This window comes from Haliotis cracherodii, unplaced genomic scaffold (genome assembly GCF_022045235.1).
Source record: "Haliotis cracherodii isolate W230 unplaced genomic scaffold, xgHalCrac1.p SCAF_17, whole genome shotgun sequence".
Lineage (NCBI taxonomy): Eukaryota > Metazoa > Mollusca > Gastropoda > Lepetellida > Haliotidae > Haliotis > Haliotis cracherodii.
The window spans coordinates 29,678,269-29,700,420 of NW_027266272.1; the positions used below are offsets into that span (position 1 = coordinate 29,678,269).

The following is a 22,152-nucleotide window of genomic DNA, read 5'->3' on the forward strand; positions in this document are numbered from 1 at the left end:
TTATAAAGATAACATATATTCACTACATACGTGTGAAATGCAAAACTTCAAACAATTCACAATGTGTATTTAGTTTTGTGCTTTGCTGGTAGTTTCGGCTTGATAAACTTCCGTGGTTTTGGTACACACTGGAATAAGCGCAATGCAAATGTATCAAACCATTGGTAATTGAATACTCAAAACGTTGTTCGCGATACGTCAGGCTAGTATTAGCAGCAATCAACTTTTTCAGCTGAACTGTACATTCGTGAGTGTTGAGAATTTATCATGATTTCTAAAAATGGTGAAAATGGATGGTACAAATTATCAGAAGATAGTGGACTTATTACAGGTGAGTAGGCACAAACACACGCTCCTTCTGCATATAGCATTCTGCATATAGTATTTACACTTTATTAACACAGCTATGGACTTCATTTTAGTCAATTTCCATCCGAGTGGTTCTCTCAGTTACCTAATGTCAACCTCATCAGTACATACTCGGGGGGTGGGGGTGGGGTTGGGGTTGGGGGTGGGGGTTGGGGGTGGGGTGGGGGGTTGTGTTGGGGGGGTGGGGGTGGGTGGGTGCTATAATTTAATATAACAGGTCCATAGTCCTAAATAATAACCCCCCCCCAAAAAAAACCAGCCACCATCCCAGAATATCAAACAGTTGGTCCCACATCATTATCAGTCCTTGAAGTAATTGCAGTAGTAGTAGTAGTAGCGGTAGTAGTAGTAGTAGTAGTAGTAGTAGTAGTAATAGTAGTAGTAGTAGTAGTAGTAGTGAACGTAGCAGTCGTGGAGGTGTGGTAGGTATTGTGGTGGTGGTGGCAGTAGTAGTAGTAGTAGTAGTAGTGGTGGTATTAGTAGTAGTAGTGAACGTAGCAGTAGTGGAGGTGTGGTAGGTATTGTGGTGGTGGTGGCAGTAGCAGTAGTAGTGGTATCAGTAGTAGTGGTATTTTGGTGGTGGTCGTAGAAGTAGTAGTAGTAGTAGTGGTAGTAGTTGTTGTAGTTGTAGTTAACGTAGCAGAAGTGGATTTAGTAGTTGTGGTAGATAATCAGGTATTATAGTGGTTGTAGTAGTAGATAGTAGTCGTAGTCGTAGTCGTAGTAGTAGTAGTAGTAGTAGTAGTAGTAGTAGTAGTAGTAGTAGTAGTACTGGTAATATTAGTAGTGGTCGTAGTGGTAGAAGTAGTTATAGTGAACGTAACAGTATTGGAGGTGTAGTAGTAGCAGTAGTAGTGGTGGTAGATAAAGAGGTATTATGGTGGTGGTCGTAGGAGTAGTAGTAGTAGTAGTTGTCGTTAACGTAGCAGTATTGTATTAGGTTATTAGTAGTGGTAGATAATCGGGTATTATGGTAATGGTTGTAGTAGTAGTACGTGTAGTAGTAGTGAACGTTGTGGTAGTAGTAGAAGCAGCAGTAGTAGTAGATAATCGGGTATTATGGTGATGGTGGTAGTAGTGGTGAACGTAGCAGTCCTGGAGGTGTGACAGTAGTAGTTGTAGAAGATAATCGGGTGTTATGGTGGTGGTGACAGTAGTAGTAGCAGTAGTAGCAGCAGCAATAGATAACCAGGTATCTTGGCGGTAACACAAGTAGTAGTAGTAGTAGTAGTAGTAGTAGTTGTAGTAGTAGTAGGTAATCAGGGTTTATGGTGGAGGTGGTAGTAGTAGTCGTAGTGAACGTAGCAGTAGTGGAGGTGTGACAGTTTGTAGTAGTAGTAGTAGTAGTAGTAGTAGTAGTAGTAGAAGTAGTAGATAATCCAGTGTTATGGTGGTGGTAGTTGTAATAGTTGTGGTAGATAATCAGGTATTGCGATGGTGGTGGTAGTAGTAGTACTAGTAGTTGAAATAGTAGTAGTAGTAGTAGTAGTGAACATAGCAGTAGTGGAGGTGTGGTAGTAGTAGTATTAGTAGTTTTTGTTGTAGTAGTATGTAATCAGGTATTATTGTCGTGTTGGTAGTAGGAGTAGAAGTAGTAGTAGTAGTAGTAGTAGTCGTGTAGAAGGTTTTTACTAGTGGTAGATACTAAGGTATTATGGAGGTGGTGGTAGTAGTAGTAGTTGTGGTAGTAGTAGTAGCAGTAGTAGTAGTAGTAGTAGTAGTAGTAGTAGTAGTAGTGGTAATAGTAGTAGTAGTAGTAGTTTTTGTTGTGGTAGTAGTAGTAGTAGCAGCAGCAGCAATAGATAGCCAGGTATCTTGGTGGTAACACAAGTTAAATTAGCACTGAAGACTTGCACGTGGTATTAGATAATAATTCTGCCTTGAGTCTTACAATTTATATTGACTGCATGTATGGATGAATAAAAATGAAAAAAAGTTGTCTAGTTTGTTTTTTACTGTCATTCAAGGCCAAAAACAGAATACTGCGACGGGCATCAACTTCCGGGTGTACTGCAGCCACTTCCTGTCAACATGGGTAAGTTACAATAATAAGAGAGCAATGTAACACGAATGGGTGTGTTCCACAATCTGATCGGTTGAAAGTATTGCCTCTTTGGCCCACTGGAAATGTAAAATTTCATAAAGAGACAAACTCACACCTGCAATGCACGTTGATATATATGTGCAATCATCTTGAACGCGAGGCTAAGCCCCATTTCACCTCACCTCTATCACTTGCAATGCTATTTTTATATATTTATGCCATAAATGAAAAGGACCACTTTTTCTACCTTCATGAGACATTCCATGACTCAAGATGAATATTTCTCCTTTTTGTTACTTATTTCCTTATTTATTTATTGGAAAAGTGTTTCCTGAAAATATCTACAATCAGATTTTTTTAGAAATTGTGTGTTGTAATGAGTTTTGAAAATGCGAGTGTTAAGACACAGCTTAATTTTAATTCATACGCGAAGACATTTGGTTACTTAAATGACGCTTTCTAAAGTTTTCCTCTTGGTAAAGTATGCAGGCCTTTTGAAATTTTCGGCGTTCAAATACTCAAACCTGAAAACACATTATCTAAACTTATCTCCTAATAAATTGACAGAAAAATCTCTTCAACAAACATGAGTGTTGTACAATATAACGTTTAATCCTATACACCGTGAAGATCCGGTTTAGGATTGGTCTTCGATCGGCAACCAATTCTTTTCGTAAGAGGCGACTATGTTGGTCGTAAGAGGCGACTAACGGGATCGGGTGGTCAGGCTCGCTGACTTGGTTGATTCATCTTATCCCAAATTGCGGCGATCGATGCTCATGATGCAATCATTGGATAGTCTTGTCCGGACTTGAATATTCACAGACCGCATTTCGCCATTTAATCATCATTGTAGGGGGATCAGATGTGGTGTTTTGGCGTCGGGCTTTTCCTCATAGAGCTTTCACCGACGTCGCTTCTCCTCACTGCAGTCAATGGCTTGGCTACGGGGATGACCATTCTCCTGGCAGGGGCTCTCATAGGCACCTGGGTGGACAGAACTCACAGATTAACGGGTAGGTCCACCATCTAGTGGATAGAGGTTAACGGGTAGGTCCACCATCTAGTGGATAGAGGTTAACGGGTAGGTCCACCATCTAGTGGGTAGAGATTAACGGGTAGCTCCACCATCTAGTGGATAGAGGTTAATAGGTAGCTCCGCCGTCTACAGGACATAGATAAACTGGTAGGTCCACAATCTAGTGGATAGAGGTTAACGGGTAGCTCCACCGTCTACTGAATAGAGTTAACGGGCAACCCCAACGTCTACAGGACATAGATTAGCGGGTAGGTCACCGTCTACAGGACATAGATTAGCGGGTAGGTCCACCATCAAGTAGATAGAGGTTAACGGGTAGGTCCACCATCTACTGGATAGAGTTAACGGGTAGCTCCACCGCCTACAGGACATAGATTAGCGGGTAGGTCCACCATCGAGTGGATAGAGGTAAACGGGTAGCTCCACCTTCTACTGGATAGAATTAACGTATAGCTCCACCGTCTACTGTACATAGATTAGCGGGCAGTTCCAATGTCTCGTGAACATAGATTAACAATGTAGAGAAAGTACTGCTAGCTTTGTTTGATTGATGGAAGCAAAATTGTCAATGATTTCATCATAGTTTAGTGATGCATCCCTGTATGCATGTGAGACTTTTTTCGTTTTTGTTTTGTTTGTTATTGGAAGCTAATGTGGATTCGTTGGAGTGCCTGTGAAATTGGCAACATGGCGACTGATAGTCTCAGTGTTCCGTTAAGAGGATTCCTGTAACCTGTAACTGATCATTACCGCAATAGGTACTCCCAAATAATCACATCTATGGTTCTGTGACTGGTTCTAAAGTGGATTATCTTTCATGTAGAAGGGTCATATCATTTTCTGTTCAGTAATTATCATTACGTCATTCGCATCAGTATTTATACTGACAGAATCGTTATGAGTGATATTTACCCCAAGGCACTCTCATTGGTCGTCGTTTAGTTGTTGATGTAGAAATTGTGGAGAAACGAAGCATCCTAGCTTTTGGCCACACTTCCTGTTGAACCATGGTGTGCACTGTTAGTTCCAATTTACATATTTACAGAGTCAGATTTGTTAAGAAAAACGCTGATAAACAACACTCCATTGCCCTCTTTTGCAGCAGCGCAGGTTTCCTTGGCCTTACAGAACACGTTTGTGGCACTTTGCGCATGCGCGTTGTGTATACATCTCTCGTTTCGGGACCCTATTGTTTCTTTGTGGAACGGCTGGTTGCTAACGCTGTCCTATGCCTCCATCATCATCTTTGCTATATTTGCTGATATGAGCAGTGCTGCTCGGATCCTCATCATTGAAAGGGACTGGGTTGTAGAGATTTGCGGAGAAGACAACAATAGACTTGCAGGTGACAAAACTGATGTTGTTTTCCGGACTAATACAAACATTATTTATCGCCTAAAACATCGTTCACACGGTATGTTTTATATAATCCGCTAAATTATGAGAAACATTTTCATGAGTTTATCGCCTTTTGCAAGTTGTAAATTCCATGCAGAATTTGTACACCATCGCTATTGGTCTTAATGCCCGTTATGATCCTTGGTCTCTGAGCACCCTACCCGTGACTCCCTGGCCCATCTCACTCAATCACCTCGACATAAATTTACATTATCTTATATGATAAACAATTTCTTCTGTCAGTTCTTTACAAATATTGGGGATCCAAAACATAAATATTCAGAACGCTGAATGCTCACTGTACATTGTTATTTTGGGGGGTAAAACAAGAGGAACGAAACCTCCAATTTTCGCTGGAACAAATTGTTTTTGTAAACCCAGTTTCACTCACTATCTCACTTGTTGGACGCCAGATATGACAGCTACGCTGAGGAGGATGGACCTGGCCGCACAGATCCTCGCCCCTATTGCTTCTGGGGAGATTGTGTACTTCTTCAAAGTCAGGAACGGGGCTTTAATCATGGCGGCCTGGAACGTAGTGTCCATGTTCGTGGAGTACTACCTGCTAAGGAACGTCTACAATCAAGTTTCAGCTTTACAGAAGGAGAAATACTGGCAAAAAGGTGAGAATATATTTCGCCGGGGTGTCTTCCTTCGTGACGGTTTCTCAATTTTAGAAACTCCATTTGATGCCGAATAGCTAAAATTGAATCATTAAACCATGTAATCATTGTCCTATTTGGCCAATAATGACCCTGTAAGAGTAGCATCAGTGGAAAGGTATCCCCAGAATGCTCGTGTACCATGATTACTATTTCATTTTTGAAAATAACTTCAGCAAATAGCTTGTCTTGTCTAGATTCAGTCAGTGATAAGCCACCATGGTATAGCTGGAATCTTGGGTGACCATCGAGGGGTGTTTCACAATAGTATAAAAATACTTTTGCGATATTACAATATCGGTACAAATGTTGTTTTTACATTTTCCTTCTTTAGTTGATACAGCTGACAAATCAGATCACAAACCATCACTGGATGCGCTCAAGACAGGAGAGAAATTCAAAACATATGCTGGGAAGAACAGCGAGTTCATAGCACTGAGAGAATCGGGATTCCCAAAAACCGCTACGCCCACTGGAGCAAAGGAAAATGGTCATGTAACGATCGACGAAACCAAGAACAACTCAAGGCAAGAAACCAGCTGTGGGTGCCTCCGCATCTTGTGCTCTCCCCTTATCGTCATCTACACTGGATGGAAGACGTTCATGCAGTATGGCGTGGCTAACGCCGGCCTTGGACTTGCGATGATGTACCTGACGGTCTTAGGGTTTGATAGCGTCACCAGTGGCTATGCGTTTACCCAAGGAATATCTGAAGGACTGCTTGGTCTTGCTATGGGATCGGGCGCAGCCATCGGGATTGTTGGGACTTTGGTGTATCCAGTTTTGAGACATCGCATTGGGCTAGAGAGAACCGGTCTGGTTGCCATGACAGTACAGATTGCCTGTCTGTTCTTGTGTGTTGTGTCTGTCTGGTTACCTGGCAGTCCATTTGACCCCATCTTCTTCTTACACCATGATTCACCCTCCAATGTGACCGATGACAACTGTACATCGCCAACACACTTAACATCGAGAAATGTTTCCGGATTTTCTTATGAGACAGGCGACAACTGTACCTCGTTGACCAACATGACGGTGTCAGGATCCTCGGGTACTATGACAACGACCACCCCATTGGTTTTGAAGTCTTACGTTTCCATAACTCTTCTGATAACGGGGATTATCACAGCTAGATTTGGTGAGATATATAATTGGTATCATCATCTTAATTATTTTTGTGTACATGGTGTTGGAGACATATTTTGAGCCTATAACACGCCACGCGGCTCGAAAACAATTGCCGCCAGTGCTTAAATAATCTAAGGGCGGCGGAGTAGCATAAAGATTACAAGACAGAAAGTCCAGGGTTCGACTCCCCACATGGTACGTGAAGAACATTTTTCGGATATTGTTTAAAGCTGCATAATCACAAATCCGATCCTATCGACTTAGTCAGAAATTAGAAATTCATCGACACCATCTCAAAATGTTATGTCTTAATTTTCATGAGATATGTGTTGTCCTAATCACGCTCTTGTGATGTTTTAGGATTGTGGATTGCTGACCTTGCAATTACTCAACTGTTTCTTGAACACGTGGCAGAGAGTGAACGCGGCGTCGTCAATGGAGTTCAAACTTCGCTGAACAGGATGATGGACATGTTGAAATTTGCTTTGGTGGTGGCCCTGCCAAAGACGGATGAGTTCGGTTACCTGGTGATGATATCGTTTGTATGCATATGTATAGGGGACGTGTTGTATATGACCTATACAAGGTCAGCCAGAGGTCACCTGCTTCCTTGCCATTCTCAGTGTGGAAGGTCTGAAGAGTGAGGTCAAGGAACTGGACTGGTCACATGCTTTAGAATCAAGCACATGAACATTAGAAGGCTGCTCCCGTATGTTTTTCAATTCTTGAAATATTTTAGAATAATGTTTTTGATTAGGTCAGGTTGCAAACTGTTTCTGAAAACACGTCTTGTTGTTTACAACTGAGACGGCAATATTCCAGCAATGTGACGTGGTCTGTTAAGTAATTGATAAGACAAACCAGTGATTGATAGTACGTCCAATGTCCCAAGCCGTCAGGATACGATGACACAAAATCCACCAAGTCATCGTTCCTTACCACCCGATCCATTTAGTTGATGAAAAATGTTTGCAGGAGAATTACTGTTTTGTTGTTGATATTAATAAATACCTTTTGATGCATTTCGACGTTCCGGTGTATGTATTATTACACATCTTGAAGGAGTGTTGGAAAAACGGTGGATGTGTTAATGCGTGCGTGAATGGGAATAAGTGGACAGTTCCTGAAATATCCGATTGTGCCAGGAACTTAGATTGTAAGTTGGAAATCACAACATGAGTGAGTATGATTCTACTCCACATTAAGCATTATTCCAGCATTCACGGACACCAGAAATGGACTTCACATATTGTACTTATGTGGGAAATCGAACAAGGGCCTTCATTGTGACGAGCAAACCCTTTAATCGCCCTTTTGTCCCGTTATCATACGTTTTGTAATATATACTCTTTACAAAAGGAAACGTAAGGTAGTATGTAGTTCACTGAACCTGACTACACAAAAAGTCCGGTATATAAATTGATATTAAAGTCAAAACGCAGACATTGTCGATTTGCAATGTCTTAACGGCATTGTTTTAACACTTGTTCAAAGAATGTCATATAGGAAAACTGTTTAAGGAAAGTGCACGTGTAGGTTATCGCATTCGTAACTCGCGATAGTGGCTATAAAAAGGCACGCATAAGCCAATACTTTGTCATTCAATTGTCAACATTTTTCAAGTTCGAAAATGCCGAGACTGAGTGCTGCCGATCGGAACATCGCCATAGGACGTATCCAAAGAAGGGAATCGCAGTCTATTGATGCACGCCACTTCAACGTCCACCAAATCACCATTTGCTGCCTTTGTGACCGATACACAGTTTGATTCCACTGCAGACCGTCCGATAACCGTCCGACCAAGAGTTACCACCCTTGCACAGGATCGCTACATTCGACTGTTCCACCTACGTCATCGCAATGCGACAGCGACGGAGACTGCAGGACGAATCCCTGGATGGAGGATGATATCGGACCAGACTTGCCAGGAACCAATTTCGCGAGGCAGGAATCCGAACGAGTTATCGTCCCTATTTTGCAACAGATCTGTCGACAGCGACGCTTGCGTTGGTGCCATACCTTACATTATAGCCTTGGAATTTGAGAAACTGGAGACGAGTGTTGTTTAGCGATGAATCACAATTTCTTGTTCGTCGGTGAGATGGAAGACAACGTGTTTATCGTCGTTGAAATGAGCTTTTTGCCCAACATTGTGTACGTGAATTCGACAAATTCGGTGGCGGTAGTGTCGTGGTTTGGGGGCCACATCCTACACCAGGAGATCTGACCTGGTTGTGGTTCAGGGAAATTTGACAGCAAATCGCTACATGAATCAAATTCTTCAACCTCACCTTCTTCCAATCATTGACTGCGAGAGGGAGCTGTTTCAACAGGACAACGCTCCACCGCACACAGCTCGTGTCACGGTAGACTACCTACATAATGCCAACATCAACGTCCTGCCCTGGCCGTCTAGATCTCAATCCAATCGAACATATCTGGGATGAATTCGATCGACGTGCGTCAACGTAAGAACACGTCGCAGACACTCCCACAACTGGATAACGCGTTACAAGCAGAATGGCGCAGAATTCTGCAGGACAGAATTCGTAAACTTATCCAGTCAGAGCCGTGATTACTGCCCGCGGTGGTCAAACGAGATACTGAGTTCCGCGCAACCCTGTGGCCTTATGTGACATGACAATGAACAGTTTTCAATGCCTTTGTACAACGACAACATGTGACTATCGAGCTCCAAAATTTCATATTTGTATCTTTGATATTAAGTTAAATATGTATTAGGTACAATAAATTTACTAAAAAAAAACATTTTTTTAAGAGCGTATTCACGGATGCGAGTTGAACCAAAAAGCTCTCTAATACCGCTATATGCACATACATCAATACTGCTACGTCCTCACAAACATTTCTTTAAATTTAGGTTCTTTATGTTTCCGAGTTTAACAATAAGCGATAGATTATTTGAGAATGTAAATCTACATATATTCTACACAAACGCTTACCACATATATAATAATTGTTTTCGACTACGGGGAGAATCGAGTGAATGAGTGGGTAAATGTACTTTCAAGCTGCAGTCGTCAGCATTACAACACGTCGTCTGTTGTTTAACTCAACAAACTCAACTCAGCAATATTCCAGCTACGTGACGGCGGAAAAAGACGTCCCATATATGAAGTTCCGTATGAACGTCGGAGATTGCGACGACCTGTAGACAATGTTTGGCCCGAATTCTACGAAGGTTCATACCCCAGTGAAATCACACAAAGTGAACGGCAATTCTTAAATCAGTCACAGACTCAATACACTCACTCGACACACATGTTCCCGTATTGTACAAATATTTGACACCAATCTGTAACCAGATCATATCTTTCTGAATTTAATTTGAATAGAATAATAATTGCAAATGAACTTGCAAATTGAGAGTTGGGAAGCTACATTACGTGAGCGATGTTGTGCTTTTGAAAAATTAAACTTTTATTGAAAGAACGAGAAAGCAAAAATACATGTACAGGAGCCCCGTTTGGCTGTTGTATTCTTCATCTTTCAAACCTGATTCCTGATAGAAACAGGCGATAATTGACCGTGTTTTCCATAAATATATTTGTAGTGAAAACATTATATTTTCTCCTAAAGAGCGGGACAATTACATTGCTCTAATTGTGTGTAATGAGGAATGTTGTCCATCTATTAGTAATTTCTTTATGGCCACAGCTACACCAACATATCATGATTCAGACTCACGGTTGAGGTAACCATAATTGTCATGCATATATCATTAGTCATAACACAATACAGATTTCATGGCGACAAGTATCAGTAGTTTTCATAGAGGAAATATTGCAGCTTAGGTCGCCAATTGCCAAAATCATGGCGGATAAAAATGGATGGCGGAAAGTGTCTGAACAGACTGGTCTTGTGACAGGTAGGCCATGAGTTTATTCATCTACCATTAACTATATTGAACACAACCAAAAGAACCAAATTAACATCTTTGTGAATTACAACTTAATTTCCTTGAGACCACATTGTACACGTTGTTCATTTCTTGAAATGCATTGAAAGTCCTAGATGTTTGTGCATTATACATAAAAATGGAAAGAACCGATTGAACGTGATGAATTATCATCGAACAGTTAGGACAGCCTGTTTTTGTGTGTGTCCATTTAGGGTAACTGCACAATGATTCACCTACTAAATGACAGTAGGATGACCAGGGTGTTAATAGCCAAGAGAAAACATAATGCACTTTATACATTAATTGTAGACCGCCTCCGTGGTCTTGTGGTAGAGCGTCCGCCCGGAGAGCGGAAGGTCCGGGGTTCGATTCCCGGCCGCGTCATACCAAAAGACGTTAAAAGATGGTACATGTTGTTACTCTGTCTGGCGCTCGGCATTAAGGGACTGGTCGGCTCGGAGTCAGTATAATGTGTCTGAGTGGGGTATTCATGTTAAACTGCGGCATGGTATCTCAGTGAGCTAGCACTATAAATCGGCATCAGTCCGGACTAGTACAAGCAGCCACACACACACCTCACCTCACCTCACATTAATTGTATATATTACAAAGTTGGATGTGACAAAGTCGGATATAAAAAAGAAGTCGGCTATAATGAAGTCGGATATGACGAAATCGGTTGTAGTCCACAAGTTTAACGAGACCTTTGCTTCAACACAAATTGTGATCTGATTCTTTTATTATAAAGTGGTATTTTTCGAAGTTCATCAATCAAAACTCTCATCTCTGAAGAATCAGCGAGGGTATAATCGGTCTGAAGTGTTTTGAGAACATTATTCTTTGAACAATTATACATTGAAATATTATGAGTGAACTCTCACATCAAAATGAATCGTTACAAATTGAACATACGTAACCTCGAACTTTCGAATCTGTAATAATGACTCCGTGTCGATTATAAACAAGTACCCAGGTCCACATCCTGACAGTCGTTGGAAAAGTTATTGCGCACGTCACTTCGTACATATAACATTGTCTTTTGGATATGACAGCGTCTCTTAAAAAGTCCCCGGAAATCATTGCGTGCGATTATTATTACCTATATATGCTGTCTTCTTGAAGGCCGCGTGAAAAGTGTCCTGACCAGCACCAACTCCCTGATATATTTCAGCCACTTTCTATCAACATGGGTAAGTTTCATATATGCTGAGGAAAATAAGTAAGGGAACGGTTATCAAGAGTGTATGACATTATATTCAGCATGTAGCCCGATTAACACCATATGTTAGTTGGCTATGAAGTGACTACATATTCTACATTTTAATACATTTATTCCAAAACCAAGGTGGCGAATGGGTTCATGGCAATTCTCAATTTAAAATTTATGCTATATGTAACAGAGCAAACAGGGCCTGGAATTCATTTACTACAATTAATACTAGCTTTTATGATAATTTGTGTAATGAATAATTTTTGGAGAGACTTGTACCATACCCGTCTTTTCAGGTGAACAATTGACTTGTCTTTGGATGTGTTTGTGCCGGGGGCCACCGGTGGGGCAGGATAGGGTCATCCTTTCGCGAACACCTTGTATCATCATTCCTTGATAGTGATTCATAAACACATGGTCATGATAGAGTGGGAATCGTACAATCGACTCTGTTATTGGCAGAGATTTCTAATGAATATGGAAATGGTTATGTCGCTTTTATTTTATTGTTTGTGTTTTTATTAGTAAGCTGAGACCTTGTGTTTCCTTCAGGATAATAAAGTATTATCTTATCTTACCATATGTTATCTTATTAACTGGTTACTCCAAAATAGTTTTATAGCATCCGTGTCATGTCTTTATAACCAGGGCGACCAGATGTGGTGGTTTGGTACTGGTTTGTTTCTGATCGAGCTGTCGCCCAACTCCCTACAGCTGACTGCTTCTTACGGTCTGTCAACTGGCCTGTCGATCCTGCTGCTGGGGGCGTTGATAGGAGACTGGGTGGACAAGACAGCGCGGCTTAAAGGTCAGTGTGTCACTGTGTATGGTACTGTGTACAAAGTTCCGGTGCTGCTTTCAAAGGGACATAGTACACATAATTCAACAAATTATTGACACAATATAACCACCTTTCAGCCTTGTTGAAAAGTTGTTGAAAAGTTGGGTTTCCTTAACTCAAAACTAATTTTTAGCTTGACAGAATCACAAATGCGTTACTAGAAGTATCACAGCACATACTTTAACTAAGTTGTAACAAAATCGTTGAATTTGAACCGAAACTTCGTAATGTTGACAATAAGACTGTTTATATCAATATACCTTCTTAAAGTTCGACAGAGCCAATCATAAATGATAAATGACCACATATTGACACTTTTAATAAAATAGGATTGAATTTCTGACCAGTTTTCTTGCGGTGTCATTCCAGATCAAACTCAACGTTTAGTCATGCCCACGGGGGACATTTTCGACTGGTGTCTGTCTTCTTCTGGTTGAACTACTTAGCCCACGGCTTACGCTAAGGCTGTTTTAAACGGATATTAATTTAACTGCAAATTTACTATTTCAAATCTTTTAAAAAACAGCCGCAGAATTGATAAGGCTGCGCCCCTTAGTCTTGACAAACAGTACATAGCTGGAAGGCTGAGCAATAAAGCCCATATCACCATTATTGTCAATATTTAGTTTGCAAAATAATTATATGATCATAGTTACTTATGCTTTTAAAAGTGTTCATGTGCAATTCGGGTATACTGAACTAATTCTGAAGGTATTCTGGATGTCGTTCTCTCGAGCTGACAAAGCTTGCTTTTGATTTCAAAACCTTCGACGAACCAGGTGAACCCATGCTGACCACAATATAACCAAAGTTGGTCTTAGTTGACCTTGTTAGCACACTTTGACTGATCTACGTCATACTATGGTTGACCTAACGTTCCCACACCTACTAAGCTCCTCGGATACCCCCGTTGAAGCTAATTAAGTTCATTTATTGGTTCAATCGTGAATAAAAGCATTTCAATTAATGTATTTACTTAGATATAGATAGTATGTATGTTTCTGATATGCGACAGGAAAATTAAACTTTTGATTGTTGATACTTTAGAATCAATAATGCAATTTTGCTGATGGTTTTGTATCTCTGTGAGATGTTCTACATATTATTTTGATCTTTCTTGTCGTTTTACAAGCATTAAATAGAAAAGGCAAAATGGCAGCTTTGTTAACCTCTGATAGTTGTGTGTTTTAGAAATACACTCTAGTCTGGCTGTTGTCTTTCTCCTCCTTGCAACCATTTTGTATTTTATGAACGGTTGCATCTTATGCGTTTTATTTCGGGTACTGTCCTAAGTTAATGTGGTTTCTCGGTTGACTTGGTTTGATGATGATTATGATTATGAATATGATTATGATTATTATTTGTCGACTGTTGCAGCTGCCCAGTTGTCCCTCGTCCTCCAGAATCTCTTCGTGGCCCTGTGTGCACTAGCAGTGTGTGTCCATCTGTCCTACATTGACCAGATCACCCCCATTTGGCACGGTGGGCTGAAACAGGTATCCTTCGCTGTCATCATCGTCTTCGCGATCCTAGCTGATCTGAGCAGCACTGCCCGAATGATTGCGATTGAGAGGGACTGGATTGTGGAAATATGTGGGAACGACGTGGACAGGTTAGCAGGTGAGATTTAACACTGTCTACTCGACGTGTAGTTTGGATAGGCTGGTATCGGATGTGGAGTAAGTGTAAACATGGCGAGACCCGGATGAAGAATGAAACTGAAGGTTAAATAACCAGTCTCGATTATCCACTGAAACAGATTCCAGTTGGTGTGAAGTAAAATAGTTGTAAATATTATATGAATGGATCACTAAAAATCAGTGAAGACACCAGGTGTTCGCAAAATGCTTCAAATGACAAATACGTTTAGAAACATGTAAGAAAATAGAGCCAGGTTGTGAAATGAATGCAATAAAGGTTAGCAAATCTGTAACTCGACATTGTTGATATCATGGTTAAATGGTTTGTACACATGCATCTTTGGTTTTACCAGAGATGACAGCAACCATGAGACGGATCGACCTTGCAGCGACAATACTGGCACCGGTGGTAACGGGAGAGATCATGTTTTTCACCCAGCTGAGGAACGGAGCTATCTTCATGGCTGCCTGGAACCTGGGCACTGTGTTCCTGGAGTACTACCTTCTGTGGAAGGTGTACGTCACGGTGCCTGCCCTGCAGAAGGCCAAAATCAGGAACAAAGGTTATCTTAATTCTATTCAGAAAGGGAAATTACATGTTTACCATTTTTGTCATTTGTACCAGTTATCTTTATGAGGCAGCATACTTAAATGATTTTCAGATACGGAGGTTTGTTCTCATATTGATCATGGCTGATGAGCTGGGTAGGAAGATATGGGGTTATTGGGTTATGGGTGAATTTGTGGAATATGATGTTTTGCTCCAGAAAATACACGACAAGGTTTTACAAAAATGATTGATGGTTCACTGGTCATGCTTCGTGTCCTGGTGTTGTAAAATTGTGTTCAATTGTTCGAATTCTGCGTCTTGAAGCGGTGACCGAAAACAATTGCTGTCTCTAACAGCCCAGCCCCAAATCCCAGAATACTACGTGATATGTCCCAAAGTACCTTTTTATTGATACGGAAATGAACGCCACAACCATCCAGCCACTAATCATTTTAGAAATGTTTTAGATGTGGACAATCATGACGAAAAGAGGTACTACGCTGGAAAGGATACAGAGATGGTGCCGTTAGCAGACACATCCCTATCGAAGCCTACGCAAAATGGCACGGTCGTTCGGGAGGGAATGTTCGATACAGAGCCTAAACAAAATGGGACTGTTATTCGAAAAGAACTTCCCGAGAAGGAACCTAATGGCACGGCTATCCCGGATGAACGCAATACAAAAGGGCAGGAAAAGGTCGAAGGGACGTCCTCTTGTCTCCGGGGTGCATTTTCTCCCTTCATCACCCTATACACCGGGTGGAGGACGTTCATGCAGTATGACGTTGCCAACGCCGGCCTTGGCTTGGCCATGTTGTATCTGACAGTCTTAGGATTCGACAATATTACCAACGGTAAGTTGTGATATTAACTTTTTGTTTGTTTCTGTGTTTGTTTGTTGTTTAACGCCACACCAAGCAAAGCTCCAGCTTTATGAAGGTGGTCAATAAATAATAGTCTGACCAGGAAATCCAGTAATTGACATCATGAGCGTCGATCTATGCAACTGGGATACGATGCATCGACACTGACCACCAAATCCCGTTAACTAGTCGCCGCTTACGACAAGCATGGTTCGCTGAAGACCAACTCTCAGCGGGATATTTATGAGGGTCAAGTTTGTGAAAAGCAATGCATCAAATAAGAACCTGTTTCTGGAACGACCATTCAAAATGCTTATTCCTGTTGTATTTTATTAACGGTGTCATTTTGCCTAAATAATTCCTTAAGGTGCAACGGTTGATGTTTTCCGTGTTGTTTTCTTATTTATCCATCTTATTCATCCACCCTGGCAGGAGATGGCATAAATGATCCTAAAAATGTTCTTGATAATATACACTTCTACTGCAGGATTCTTTGAAGGCAACTTAAAAAAAACTTGAATTCTTTTTTAAAAAATGATGAATTCCTTTCTGCCCAATTGAATACTCGATGTACCAGATGCATTGGTCAACACAAATTGTAAGAAGCTTATTTTTTTTCAAATGACCAGGTCACCAGGCCCTCGTTTCTCAAAGCGATCACAGAGCTAAGACTACCAAGATCGCTTTGTTGAACTAGTCCCGGGTTTTTTCTCAGTAAGCGAAGCCCCTGGGCATAAATTGGTGAAGGGAACAAATCTCGTTGATCAAACACGCATTTTTACCGGAGAAAACCAAATCGTATTTATCGCCATGATTTTTTTCACACATCAGACAAGTTTCATTCATGATTGATATTCCCCTTTCCAGGTTACGCGTATACTCAAGGAGTAACTGAAGGTGCTCTTGGCCTGGCGACGGCAACAGGGGCGGTGGTAGGTATCATCGGCACGCTTACCTACCCAGTCTTACGACGTCGTATCGGCCTTGAGAGAACGGGACTGTTTGCGATGACTTCTCAGATAGGCTGTCTGATGCTGTGTGTTGCATCAGTGTGGGCACCCGGCAGTCCCTTTGAGCCTCAGTACTACTTTGAGCGTCCAGCTTTACCTAACGTCAGCTGTACGTTTAACGCCACCAGTAACGTCAATGGCAATGCAACAGCCGTGACGCCAGAGGCTACATCGTGTGGAGGATCTCCGCCGATTACTACAAACGTCATTTCTGTCACGTTATTGATGACAGGAATAGTCACAGCAAGATTTGGTAAGACAACAGTTTACTGTTATGTTGGTTTAGGTGCATGGCTTTTAGGTTTGGCAACCAAAGGACAGTGTTTGGCAAGGGGCATTTATAATTTATTTGCTAGTCGAGCAAAACCATTAGCTGAATTCCCGAGGCGGTATAGACAGTACAAATACATGGGGAAACAACTTGAGTCCGAAAAATGGACTTTTACCACTCATTTGCCATTCCAACCATTGGATCTTGTAATATCTCAAAACATTTTAATGGTAAGAAAGGAAGAATTAAGGTTGTTGTAACTTGTCTGGTGATTTGCATACGGATATTTCAAAAGTTGAAGCAAACATTTACGTGTCATGCAATGGAGGCTTTTTCCAATTTAGAGGGATCGAGTAGAAGAAGATTTTATTTTAATACGCATTTTGGTTATGGCTAACAGCTGAAGCGTCATTCAATTTGGAGCAAAGTTAAGGTAAATGTTGAAGTCGTTCTACGACACATGGTTAAAATACAGCACGATGAAACTTTTGTGTTGGTTGTTAACAGCCTTAGACCTAGTCCCACGCTGTACAATTTCTTGTTTAATATTTCCAGGTTTGTGGATAGCTGACTTGACGATAACGCAGCTGTTTCTTGAACACGTTGCTGAGAATGAACGTGGCATTGTGAACGGTGTTCAAAACTCACTAAACAGACTCGCAGACATGCTGAAGTTCGCCCTTGTGGTGGGTTTCCCTCAGACGGAAGTGTTCGGCTACCTGGTTATCATATCCTTCATCTGTGTACTGATTGGTGACGTCATGTACATGACCTACTCCAAACGGGCCAGGGGACACCTTTTCCCCTTCCATTCTCTGTTTTGTAGAAATAAAGAAAAGGATGAAAGGCTAAATGCCGTGTCTTGATAAAGACAAAGCATGTAGATTAGGTCAGTTGTTGGACTTTTTTGCAATCTCTAATGAGATACTTGTGTACATGATTGTAATTATCAAGTAGACTTTGTCATACAAAAAATCATTTGTGCATGTGTGCATATGGTTAAATCTTTTAAACAAATAAAGAAATGATATTTAAATATATATCGTGTTATAGTAATTAGTGAAAAGCAACAAGGAGCATATATAGCTATATACATCTACATTCACAACAGGTGGTTTTGTGCAAATGGGCCCAGGCCATTATTATTCGGCGTCGGTTGTCGACCAGTTGACATTAATCGGTAAGTATAACGATTATAACATTTCTAACCGTTTACGTTGTTTTGAATGCATGTATGCATTGAGCGAGTGGGTGCTGGGAATCTGACCAAGGTCTTCATCGCCACAAGCAATTGCAAGCTCTTCGACCACTTGGGGGCACGGGTGGCACAGTCGTGTGAAGCGCCGCGATTCGCTGTGCAGAATTGTGTCCCTTGGGCAGGCCAGAAAACTATGATTGTGGGTTCGAATACCGGTTCGCCCCAAGTATGTTTTTAGTTTTGTCAGCACCATACCCGTGCTCGTGGGTTTCACCGAAGTGGTAAACGTCTGAGACATGCATCCCTTCGGGCTTTCCTCCCACATTAAGCTGACACGCCGTGATATAACTGGAATATTGAAAAAGCGGCGTTAAACCCTAATCACTTACTCACTCACTTCGACCCCTATGCTTTTATGCTACCTCCATCACCACCATATCTATATTTGGGAAAAAAATGAAATGAAATTCTCTGGAACAGCTTACCAACTCAACGGGAATCAATATAGATCACCCAAGACACGTAAACCAATTGTAAATTAAACCTAACTTCAAAGTGTATTGATGGACACCAATAGTGATTGAGCTTTTTCTAATATACAATTCAGGAAAATCACCTGACCATGACCCTGTGTAGATCCGGGTTGACAATAGGTCTTCAGCAACCCACGCTTGTCGTAAGAGGCGAGTAACGGGATCGGATGGTCAGGCTCGCTGACTGGGATGATGCATGTCATCGATCCCATTTGCGTAGATCGATGCGCATGATGTCAATCACTGGATCGTCTGGTCCAGACTCGATTATTTGTAGGTCATATAGCTTGAATATTGCTGAGTTTGGCGCCAAACAACAAACAAAGAAACAAAACACCATGGCCTGAGAAACATACAAGTGAGTTGCCCCTCTTTCAGAAAGAAAGGAATTTTGGACATCTGTTCATATGTATAATTGTTGGTACACGTCATACCCTACTGACCAATGACTGACCAGGTATTATATAAGTATCGGAATAAACCAAGTGGACCGATAAAGACATACGTGGAACATACACACATACATTATTGACCGCTCTAAATTAATCGTTCATTTAATAAGTGCCTATTGTTCCGGCCATAGTCTATGGCATCCCAGGTATGACGGAGACATGTAAATATCTAGTCTGGGCGAGATAATCCAGTGACTGATATTATGAACAATGATGCACGCCTCAGGGTACAAAGACGCGCAACCAAATCAAGTTACATAGCCTGAGCACCCGATCCATTAATTAACAGTCGCCTCTTATGACCAGTTCTAACTGGGAATCCCCACGAGGCGGTCTCATTAATAACGAAATTATGATCACATACCGCTCATGAAATGATATTCCTGCGTATACGCAACGAACTGGGACCAGCGGGGATTTTAATTCTAAGTTATCGGTAAAAAACACAAGCAAGAGCACATCTTCGAGGAGCTGAAGACCATATGTCACGTGACAACCTTTTGCAAGCAAGGGTTAGGCGAGAAAATCACATGTGTTCATTATCGAGCTGGACCGCCTCTGCCACTATCGACGTCGCACAATATATATGTATGTATAAGTCGGCCAGTTCTCATTGGCGGATCAGTTGCTGGTGGTCTCTGGAAGTCGTTGATGTAGACGCCAGCCTACAAGTGTTTGATTTGGAGAGGTCGGACGACATCGCTTGTCAAAGTGAAGTCTGTATCCGGAGCCCCTGTAGTCCAGAACGCATGGTGACCTCTGGTGTTGTCACCCTTGAACACAGAGCCGTTGGCTATGGCGCTGGACAAACGGCACGACGTGAGAGGTGACGATGGTGTCCGGAAGCGGACACCAGCGATTCGTCTCTGGCAGATGTGAAATTCTGTTTTATCCTACGTCGCGATCCCTTCCCACATGATCATGGTTCCTTCCCATCAAACATGAGTCTTCATTGCAGCTGGCGGACCTCCTCCGTGGTCCATTGTCAGAGCGTCTGCCTGGAGAGTGGAAGGTCGTAGGTTCGATCCCCGGCCGCTTCATACCAAAAGACGTTAAAAGATCACATATTGGTGCTTTCATGATTATTTATGTATTATACTTAAAGGACCCTGCCTTCCTGGAGAGCGGCAGGTCAGTGGTGTGACCCCTTCCCGTGTTCATGCAAAGAGGCGTTAAATGATGGAATATGTTGTTACCATGCCTGGTGCACGGCATTACGGGGCAAAACATAAGGACTGGTAGGCTCGGAGTCTGTGTACTGTGTCTGAGTGGGGTATTCATGTTAACCTGCGACATGGTATCTCATCGGGCTAATCAAATCAAATGAGCGACATCAAGAAATGAATTGATATGATAAAATGGGGAATTGATATTCGAATAACGGCGGATAATGTGGTAAAAGTGTAAAGGTCAACACTAGCATGTCTTGCCATTCGCTCACCATTGGGGATACCAGTAGAGCATCCGTGGTAGTGTACATTTGAAGTGCATTGTGCTAACACCATCCTCGATTGTCCAGGGTATTATATCCCTATTCTATTACGATAAATACCCTGGACCTGTTCGTCATCACATCTTCGATTCGGGGAAGACGTAATTGTCTCCATCTCCCCTGTCAGTAATTCACCCTTAGAGTCGGACGTGGGAGTCACGGAGCTGTGCTCCAACGACCAGAGATAAGTAAATATCAAACCGTGGTGATAGGTTCACAGGTTTATTACTAACAGCTAACTATTTCAGTTGCCCACAGTATAAAGCATCAAAACTCTAATCTATACTGACAAAGATCGCTGATTAAACAAATCAGAACAGATGCACAAGCGGCTTAGCTAAGCAACTGTATTACAGTAATAAATTGAGAGTAACTTGACAACATATTGACAAAAAAAGGCAAGATGCGTAGACAGCCAGTACGTCAGCAGCGACCAATTAACACCAGAGTTAATGAACTCACCATTCTAATGAGTGAATAACCTCGACGAGGCCAAATAGCGGGAAATAAACAAAGAGGGTCTGTCCTGAAATAAGACACTTGGACGTCTGAATATCAAACTAGTTTTATAGACTAAAGATCCAGCAAATTGACTGAGCAAGGAAATTCTAAAATTCCCGAAAAGCTGGACAGTCACGGGAAGGTTGGTTATCACACACTGTGGTCACAGACAAACACAGTTCACTCACATCCACTGGGACCTCACTGGTTCATTCCACGACATTCCCATCAAAATCATAATTACCTTTTAACGCGATAAGGACTTAGTTCAGGCACTGTATCCTGTTATGCTGGTCAAATGGAGTTATGCAAACAAAGCTAAGACGTAAAACACCTTCATCTGTATGTATCGCTTTGTCCAGGACCACTTGACATTGAACATGGAGTTGATCCTTATACATAGAGGTGATCAGCTGTTCTTCTTCATTCTAAACTTAACTAGTAAACACCTTTGCTACAGGCAAATTGCATTGCACAGTTCCGTCGAGATAAGTGGAAATGAGGTCAACAAGGTCACATTATCTGGTTTCGTTAGAACTTCATTAGTCCAAAACAACATTTTTAAACATTCTGCCAAAGTGCAATATTAAAAATAAATCACTGTGGTGGACACCAGAAATAAGCGTCACACATTGTATCCATGAGGGGAATCGAACTCTCGGCGTGACGAGCGAACTCTTCAACCACTGGGTTACCCCACAACCCCTTATTCATATGAAAGAACCATTAGTGTCAATTCAGCAATGTTTGATCAAGTATAAATATGAATGTGGTTTTAAAACCCAACTAATTTCATCTCTTCGGGAAGCGTGGTTCACTAAAATAGTTCCAAACACATATGGTATCTTTCGTCAACAATCTATATTTGGATCAACATTTTGTTTACTGATCATAAATTTCAATCATAACATAATGTATATCTGTGAACATTATATGAACGAATTATACAGCAATATGATTATATGAAAATATGAACATAATTACTTACATTGATGCGTTAAAAAATCATTTAAAGTGGTTTACAGATGG

General features: G+C 41.5%; 2 protein-coding genes across 2 annotated transcripts; both read left to right on the top strand.

Annotated features, from left to right (window-relative positions):
• Positions 1-226: 226 nt before the first annotated feature.
• LOC139464594 (ferroportin-like) lies at positions 227-7,589 on the top strand. Its single transcript, XM_071246116.1, has 7 exons — positions 227-331; positions 2,337-2,404; positions 3,270-3,429; positions 4,555-4,797; positions 5,264-5,473; positions 5,847-6,650; positions 7,001-7,589. Exons 1-7 carry the CDS (start codon positions 268-270, stop codon positions 7,282-7,284), a joined length of 1,833 nt encoding a protein of 610 aa, XP_071102217.1. The 5' UTR covers positions 227-267; the 3' UTR covers positions 7,285-7,589.
• Positions 7,590-10,466: 2,877 nt separating this feature from the next.
• Positions 10,467-17,895, top strand: LOC139464595 (ferroportin-like). The gene is made up of 8 exons (XM_071246117.1): positions 10,467-10,529; positions 11,685-11,752; positions 12,421-12,580; positions 13,991-14,233; positions 14,607-14,816; positions 15,271-15,657; positions 16,534-16,929; positions 17,503-17,895. Exons 1-8 carry the CDS (start codon positions 10,475-10,477, stop codon positions 17,811-17,813), a joined length of 1,830 nt encoding a protein of 609 aa, XP_071102218.1. The 5' UTR covers positions 10,467-10,474; the 3' UTR covers positions 17,814-17,895.
• Positions 17,896-22,152: the final 4,257 nt, after the last annotated feature.

Excerpts from the sequence above, each read along its gene's own strand:
- LOC139464594 (XM_071246116.1), top strand. The coding sequence starts at position 268 with ATGATTTCTAAAAATGGTGAAAATGGATGGTACAAATTATCAGAAGAT. Across the intron at positions 332-2,336 it reads AGATAGTGGACTTATTACAG|GCCAAAAACAGAATACTGCG; the intron begins GTGAGTAGGCAC and ends CTGTCATTCAAG. Across the intron at positions 5,474-5,846 it reads GGAGAAATACTGGCAAAAAG|TTGATACAGCTGACAAATCA; the intron begins GTGAGAATATAT and ends TTCCTTCTTTAG.
- LOC139464595 (XM_071246117.1), top strand. The coding sequence starts at position 10,475 with ATGGCGGATAAAAATGGATGGCGGAAAGTGTCTGAACAGACTGGTCTT. Across the intron at positions 14,234-14,606 it reads CGACGTGGACAGGTTAGCAG|AGATGACAGCAACCATGAGA; the intron begins GTGAGATTTAAC and ends TGGTTTTACCAG. Across the intron at positions 16,930-17,502 it reads AATAGTCACAGCAAGATTTG|GTTTGTGGATAGCTGACTTG; the intron begins GTAAGACAACAG and ends TAATATTTCCAG.